At 29.7% G+C, this 8949-nt stretch overlaps 1 protein-coding gene across 1 annotated transcript; it reads right to left on the bottom strand.

The window, feature by feature from the left end:
• Positions 1 to 5151: 5151 nt before the first annotated feature.
• On the bottom strand, positions 5152 to 7413 carry LOC137823165 (ethylene-responsive transcription factor RAP2-3). Its single transcript, XM_068628317.1, has 2 exons — positions 6851 to 7413; positions 5152 to 6094 (listed from the first exon to the last, which is right to left on the bottom strand). Exons 1-2 carry the CDS (start codon positions 7038 to 7040, stop codon positions 5559 to 5561), a joined length of 726 nt encoding a protein of 241 aa, XP_068484418.1. The 5' UTR covers positions 7041 to 7413; the 3' UTR covers positions 5152 to 5558.
• Between the last annotated feature and the right edge of the window lie 1536 nt (positions 7414 to 8949).

The raw sequence follows: 8949 nt of genomic DNA, 5'->3' as shown, positions 1-8949 counted from the left end.
CAAATTCAATAACAATTTTCTTCATTTTTTAATTAATCAAATAATCAAGTTATTGTATTACATTACCGTCAAACATGATCCATACACGATTATCCAATTTTTTGTTCCTTAAAACTAACACTCTTAGAAAATTGTGTATCAAATTAATTTTTAACATTACATAACTTACTATCCAATATATAAACAATAAAATAAATAAAAAAATGACGTGGCAGAAGTCGTGCCAAGTTGACACGACTTCAGTATGACAGGGCAAAAGTCGTGCCAAGTTGGCACGACTTCATTATGACATGGTAGAAGTTGTGCCTAATTGGAACGATTTCTACATATGAAGTCGTGCCGAATTGGCACGACTTGCCTAAATTTGTAATTTTTTTTAAACAGACCCATTTTGGTAAAAACAAAAAAAAAATAACCCCATCATGGTCAAAAAACCATTATATATAGTCTCACACACGAGTTGACAGGTCCAAGTGTGAGGGGTGTGAGAGTTTGTTGGACTTAGGTCATTCAAACCACCTATTATATATAGTCTCATGTACGAGTTGATAGGTCTAAGTATGAGGGGTTTGAGAGTTTGTTAGACATAGACCGCCCACTATCAGATCACCTGTTATATATAATCTCACACACGAGTTATTAGATCTGAGTGTGAGGAATGTAATATTTCAAAATATATAAAGAGTTGCAATTCACATCTTATGGATTAGTTTTATAATATCAAATTAAATTTAAACTTTAAACCCTAAATTCTAAACTCATTAAGTATTGATCAAGCAGAGTTGCATGTGTGAATGTTGACAAAGTTTAGATATTGGTCAGTTATTTTATTTGGTGACGAAGCTTCCTATTAAGTAGATTTTACCTAGTTTTGTAATACTATATTCTTATCGTGTGCATGTTACTCTTTCAACTATTCTTGTTCATACTTGACATGCTGCTGCCTCCTCTTCAATCTTCTCTTTCCTTTCATTTTCTTCCATTTTCTCAAAAAACAGTCAAAGAAGACACGAGGGCATAAAAAGTTCTTTGCTTTTAACTGTCAACTGAGTAAAGATCCAAAGGTTTTCTGAGTGAACCAGATTCAAAGACAAAATCAATGAAACTCATTTAGTTAAGGGATTATTCTATTTTAACAAATGTTTTTTCAAACAAATAACAAAATCATAACTTCTTAACATTTATTTAAAAAATAAAATCATCTAAAAATTCTGTAATATTAGCTTGATTTTCATTATACAATTCCTATTTTTTTGAACTCATTATTCCCTGGTCAACCTGCAGTGGCTAGTTTTCCTCATAAAGTTTGTTTTCTTTGATAATGATATATTGTCAAACTTTTGGTTGGGTGTGGAAAAGAACTTGCATGTGCTGAAAATAAAAATAAAGTAATTTGTAGATCGTAAGAAAAAAAGAGTTTAGAAAGACTCTTTAATATTATACATTTACAATAGTGCTATCTAATAGGTGTTTGCAACTTAAATATAAAGAACCTTATTTAATATTCTCAATAACGTTTTTTACTTATGTGATTTCAAATATTTATAGTAAATTACTTTAACTAAAAAAAATTCTAAATAACAATTAATTATAAAAATACAAATATTTAGTTAAATTAAATATTATTTTATAAAAAAAAATATTGATATTTAAAGTAGTTTTTATTATTATATTTTTTAAAAAATTAACATATAATATTAGTTAGTAAAATTTTAACTATTAATTATTTTAAATTTTAAAAATTTAAAGTAGTTAATAGTTAAAATTTTAGTAACTAATATTATATATAATTCTAAAATTAATTTATAATTATTTTATTAATAATAAAATGTATTCTATATATTAATAATTTTAGTTTATAAAATAATATTTAAGTTAATTAATGTATTAATTATTTTTAATCTTTAAAATGAGTTATTATTTAATATTTTTTTAGTGTTATTATTATTTAATATAGTAATATATATATTTTTCTTTATTATGCAATGTTTCTATTGTTATGAACTAAATAATATTATATAGTATGAGTTTACTTTAAGTGCAGTAGAGTAGAGGAACATTTGTTTGGTATGTGCACCTACCAAGACACATTTAGTGCGTTTTCCCCCAAACATAATACAAAAATATGTTAATGAGATATATTAATGCTTGGAAACTTCTTAATCTCTTCTACCCAACAAAAATAAATTACAAAATAATAGTTAATCGTATATTGTTAATTAAGAATTTTGTATGTTAATAGTATTTTTTTTTTCTATACATATTTTATTCGAGACAATAATACTTAAGTCGAATAATATTTTCATCAACCTATAAAAGTTTAAGGAATTACTAGGGGACACTGATCTTAAAAATTTGTATTATACTCTTCTTAAAAGGTTGGATTTCTCTTATAATGATTTCTTCTGTATTTGTCTTCTCGTTCTCCCGGCTTCTAGGGTGCTCCGACGCTCAAGTTAGTCTGAGTACAATAGGTCGATGAGTTAAGAGGAAAAGATTCGCTGGATCTCCTCTGGTATTTATAACTTTGGGACGAGCCTCAACTGTTATGGGCTTGCTTTTTGGATTTCAGACGAGACCCAATTGTGCCTTAATTATAGTTTATAACTAAACTGGTTCAATTACAATTAATAATATGTTTATTGTCTGCTTTTAGATTCATTCGACCCTTCGACCTTTCGTCCATCCAATAATATATATACAATATAATATAATATGATAAATTCAATCTAAAATTAATCTGCTAATTTAATGACATAATAAATAAAATTTATTATAATGTATTTTATGGTTTAAATATTAAAATATATACAATCCTCCAATAAGAGAGTAACACGGTAATTAAGTATTTAAATAAGAGATAGCAAATTAAATTAGTGAAAAGGGACAAAGTACAGTTCTTGGAACGGTTAACTTAAAAATGCTATTAACAATCATTTTATTTTTCTTTTGGCACACATTTTTTTACTTAAACTGATGTTTTTGGAAGGATTTATTTTTCTTTCTCTATTATTAGTTAAATAATGTGATTTTTTTTTTTGCAATTAAAAGTTTAGAAAATTAGGTATTTCACAGGTTTTGTTTTTTGAGTCAAATCATGAAATTAATTGTCTATACGAGAGTTGTGATTTAGTCACAGTTAGAGTCTTTCACATCCATTGAATAATGTTAATTTATTTTTATAGGTGAAAACGTTAATGTTTGCAAATGAATAAAAAATAAGGTTTATATTTTTTCTTTGGGTACGTTGTGGTAACTTTTTGTTTATTAGGTTCATATTCTTACATCTTTAAAACAACCTTCAATTTGAACAGCAAAAAAACTATGTTTTTTTAATAAAATGGTTTTACTTAAAATAAAATAAAATATTATCTGGATTAGGTAATTTAATGAATATTACATCCACAACATTTGAATAAAATAAAATATTATATTCCTTAAGTATTTATTAGTATTTGTATCTATCAGAGTGTACTATTTTTTTTTTAAATATACGTTTTATTGATAACATAAGAGTAGTTGGCAGTTCAATAACTTATCACACAACAACCATGCATAATTTTTTTTAAAGAAATGTATATATTTTTTTACTATTTTAACTTCAATGATGTTTGAAAAACACAATATAAAATTAAAGAAAAGGAAAAAAAGAAAAAGAGGCTTTCCATAATTTTAAAAATGCAAGTGTCCACATTTTATATACAGTTCATAAGTAAGTATTTAAAATATTCGGTTTTTTATATTTACAACTTTTAATATTACATATTTTTAATATATAATAAAAAATATTTAATTACTTTGTTTTTATAGTGTTCAAATATGTCAATATAGTCTTAAATTACTCACAAATCATGACTAATGACAGTTTATATACTCATTCTTCCTTTAATTCATTAAAACATTTCTTAAAAGTAAAATGGTGATGAAGATAAAAAATTCTAAAAAACAAGAATCTGAATACGGTGATTTATCCTAACACGATGTTTTAAGAGTAGGAATAGCAATATTACAATCATATTTTACTAAAATCTCAATTTTGCATTTCAAGTTATTATATATATATATATATTAATATATGGTCCATGTAGATGGGGACAAAACTTAGCAAATTGGAATGACTTTGAAGTGATTTCATAGGCATAAGAGAGTTGTAGATGGAAGAGATCAAAATAACATTGACAATATGCTAGTGCATATTCAAAAATATGAACCACATGTCACAAAAAAATCTCAACATTTCACATATTTGCTGACAAATGTGATTTCCTCATTTCATGCACAAAATCAAGCCCTGCTCGTGCTGGATGAACATTTCAATCTCCATACTTAATAATTAAATATTAAAAGTGGCACTCCAAACAAGACGCCTATTTATTGCTACTATAATTTACTTAATTTTTTATAAACAGAACTTTTAAAAATTGTGTTCGATAAAAGAAAAAGATGAAAGTAAATAAAAAAAATGTAGAACAGAGCAAAATCAAATATATTTAATTTAGGAAAATAAAAGATAAAACGAAGTCTTGTAATTAAATAAACAAATCAAATAGTATATTTGTAATAAATTTTTTTATCTAAGGTCACATAAATATATTTTCTATACATTTTAAAAGTTCATAGAATGTTCTGTTAAACTCTGTTTGTGAAAGAATGATAGTTATCTTATCGGTATCTTATTTTATTGTTCCCGATTTCAAGCATTTCAACAAAATTTTATAACCTCATTCGTGTACCTAATCAATTAATGTACATAATCAAACTTATCCAATCCCAAGATTATTCATAAATAACTAGCCACGTTCTGAAAATAATTTATTCCTTTCTATTTATTGTGTCAGATAAAAAAATGAAATAAATTTAAAAAAACTATCTAACTATTTTATTAAAATGGAAATAATTTTTTTTAATTCTTACATAAACAAGCTTTAAAAAAAAAGTAAAATGAAAGGAGTACTTAACAATGAAGTGGGCATAATAGTTAACGAATTATTATTAATTAACAAGTAGGCTTATTTAAACAATTAACAAAACGTGGATTTTAAGACAATCGAAAGATTCATGCACCATAATCATAAACTAGGTTTGCAAAAACGACAAAGTGGCACCATATAATAGTGCCATTAATATTATATACAACACAAACAATACATATAAACACTAACTCACCTTTATTTAGAATCATAATAGACTTCATTTTTCAAACATTCGACCGTCCAATGAACAAAGTCACCAAAGCTAGAGAAGAAGAGACAAAAACGACATCAACTAAAAGAAAACGCACCAACATAGTTTTATACAACTTATAGAAAACACCCACATGTTCGATAATTTTTCCTTAAGAAACTCGAAAGAGAAGAAAACAATAAAAATAAATCGAGATTTAATCTCAAATTAAAACCAACTTATGTATTTTAATTTTAAAAGGGTAGACGGTGAAAACTCACATAAGCCGGTTTTAATTTATTAAAAAAACTCAATTTTTGTTTTGTTTTTATTGTTTCCTCTAATACAAGTTTTTAAGGAAAACGTTTATCTAAACATGTTATTATTCTCTTGTTCTAATAAACTAGGTCATGGTTGGTCACAACGACGTCGTCGAGCATCCACAAGTCATCCATCATGTAACCGTTGTCCCACTCGACACCATTGTTGGGCAGAAGCTGCTCGTTCTCCAAGCCGAGAAACAGTTCGAGTTGTTTCAGGTCGAGTTCCTCTCCTCCGCTGCTGTCTCCGCCGTAGGAGGCTGAGGAAGGCGGCGGTGCGGTGGAGGCTGAGCTGCTCTGTTGGGGGAGGTCGGGGCTGAGGCAGCGTTTCTTGGAGGGCGGCGGAGTGGCGGCGGGGAAGTTGAGTTTGGCCTTGTCGCCGCGGATGCGTTTGGCGGCGGTGTCGTAGGCTCTGGCGGCTTCCTCGGCGGTGGAGAAGGTGCCGAGCCAGACGCGGACACCCTTGTGTGGGTCCCTTATTTCTGCAGCCCATTTTCCCCATGGCCTTTGCCTGATTCCTCTGTACACGTTCTTGCGAGCACGCTCGCTCTTCTTCCCTGCTGCTGCTGCTGCAGCACCCACACTTTTCTTCTTCTTCTCACATGATTCCACTGCCACGTACAAACAAACAATGTATTAAGAAGTGAAAGCTTTTGCAGCCATTTTACAAGCTTCTACCGTTAATGGCTGTTTTTGTTTGCGTCTTCTGTGATAAAGTTTGCTTTTAGAAAAACCATAAAGTTGTAATAAACTTTGCCTTTTTCTTCTTCTTTACCATTACCATTCAACTGCAAGGAAAAACGTGAAGAAAAGAAACGCTCGCGTGTTCTTATTTTTTAATGTAAATTGGTGAAAAGCTTCAACTTCACTCCATTTTCTCTAACTTCTTCAACACACAACTTCTTTTATCTACCAAACCCCACAGGTGAAAAAAAAAAAACTCTTTTTGAGACCCCCCAATGGATTGATTAACTTCAGCTTACTTTTCATCATACATTCAGAAAAAGAAGATCAGTAGCAACTCCACTACACAACAAAGATATCTTATTTTTCGATTGCATGTTATGTTATCCAAAATATTAAAAAAATCAGTATCTCAAAGCAGAATCTTCATATTACAAACTATGAAAAGAAAGCGTTTTTGGATTTAAAATAAATAGACAAGAAAGGAAGTTTATTTTGAATTATGTCCACTCAAACAGTAGCAAACAACATAATTGATTGGATGACAGAATTTCAGACAGAAAAGTACATGGGGAAATAGAATAGGCACATGGAACAACCTAGAACAATAAGAAAAAGATAAACTGGTAGGTGGGTAGGTGTAAAAAACTGAACTTGATCTAGACTAGGTAACAAAAACCAACCTTTTTTATCTGGGATTACGGGGAGGGGTAGTTTGGAAGTAGCGGCGGCGGTGGCGGCGTTGGTGGCGGAGGAGTAGTCGAAGCCGAGGAGGTCAGAGTAAGGGTCTAGCTCCGACCAGAGTTGCTGCTTGGGGAGGTTGCGGCCACGCTTGACACCAATGAAGTCTGAAATAATTGCACCTCCACACATCTTGTTCAGAGAACAGAAGTAACAAGAAATGGCACTGTGAGTCTCGTGACGAACATCAGAAGAGGAAGTGAGAGAGAAGATGAAGAACGTGTGAGTTTATATAGAGATCGTGGTTCTGGCGTACGCTGTGGGTCCCACCTCGACCTGAATCACAAATGGTTGCGTGATGATCAGACGGTGGAGAGCGAGGGGTGGTGACGTGGCGGGGCGTGTTTGGTTCGAGTGGAGACGGTGCTGCGCCTTGTTTGTTTGGGTAGAGACGGATTTAACGCGCGTCGAAAGGATTTAACGGCAGAGAGAGATGAAACGCGCTTCTGGGGTGTGTGAGTGTGGTGGGGCCACTGCGTTTTGGAGTTACGTCTGCTTCAAGTGTGACCCTCGAAGTTAGCATTAATAACGCTTTACACCATTGATGGAACGTTACTGCTATCAACCAATCACTTACCAACCACCGTAAAAGCTGTTTTAGGTTAAAATCACTTTTAACTTTTTTACACTGTTCCTTTCATCCTAGTATCACTTGAAAGGGAAACGACTGAACGCGTCAAAAAATAAAAATTCAAATACATATTTATGAAAATAAAAAAAATAGAGTTAAATGTGGTGAAATTATTATAATTTGGTTGGGTGTTAAGACTTGAAGAATATGTTATGAGATTATTATGTGAATCTCATTTATCGAGGTAACATATTAATTTTAATATTATACATGAACTGTAAACTAAAATTATAACTGTAGAATTTAATTTAATTTGTTATGAGATTTCTAAACTATATTTTAAAATAATATGATGATATCACGTTTTTTCATAAAATATAATTCAACTTGGTTTTTGAAATATTAGATTTATCATTTAACTATATTACAAAACATGAATGAAATTAGATAAAAAAAAAAGGTAAATAATGATGTAATGTAGGTGAGTGTAGGTAAGAGAGAGATGAAAAGAAGGTAAAAAATAAAAAGATAAGATAGAGGGAGAAGAAAACAAAGAAGTTGCAGAAGATCTTTGACATGGCATTCATGCAAAAACGATAAGAAGGATTCTGAGATGAAACCTATCAAACTGCATGCATCAAATCCTAACCGATTTATATGAAATTATAATGAAAATGCTTCAGAAAATGGAAAAAAAATCAAAAAAAAAAATCAACCGCCATGCAGTTCTGCAAAGAATGTGAGGTCCCCTACGTAGCTTTACAAGATTAGATTGAGTTGGTTCTTCTTCGTCAATTACACATAAATGCATTAATACATTTTATAGTATTTATAGTGTTAATACATTTTATAGTATTTATAGTATATAGTATAGGAGTGGATAGAAATTTTATTTTATAAGTCGGTTTTATAAGATTGAATTAGATTTAAAATTCATCTTTAATATGATATTAGAATTATTTAAAATTTATTTGAAAATTTATTGATCTTATCATCAAACCACCTATAAATAAAGAGTCACATGCACAAGTTTGACAACATGTATATAAGTGAATGTAAATCTCATCTTATACGTCTGTATATACTCTCAATTACGAATAAGGATTGTTATAAAATTCATTTATGATAACCATTCAATGCTTTCCTTAATAGTCTGAGTCAAAAAAGATCTATAAATAGATTATTACTCTATCATGGGAACACATTAAACTCTATTTTATACTACTCTTAGCTATATGTTAAAAATTTATCTTTACTTTTGTATTTTTACTAACTTAAACATCACAAAATCTTGTGCAGATGAACCTCCCCTTCTCATCAAAATCAACTAAAAGCTCGTTTCCTGAAAACATACCATTTTTTATAAATTGTACATCTCGAATTTATTTTTATTGAAACAATGTTAATTTATAAAATTAAATTAGATTTAAAATTTTTTAATGCATCATAATGACATTTATTTTTATATTG

Source organism: Phaseolus vulgaris, chromosome 9 (genome assembly GCF_051622355.1).
Source record: "Phaseolus vulgaris cultivar YP4 chromosome 9, ASM5162235v1, whole genome shotgun sequence".
Taxonomy (NCBI): Eukaryota; Viridiplantae; Streptophyta; class Magnoliopsida; order Fabales; family Fabaceae; genus Phaseolus; species Phaseolus vulgaris.
The sequence above is the reverse complement of the archived record's forward strand: the minus strand, read 5'-3'. Positions and strand labels throughout refer to the sequence as shown.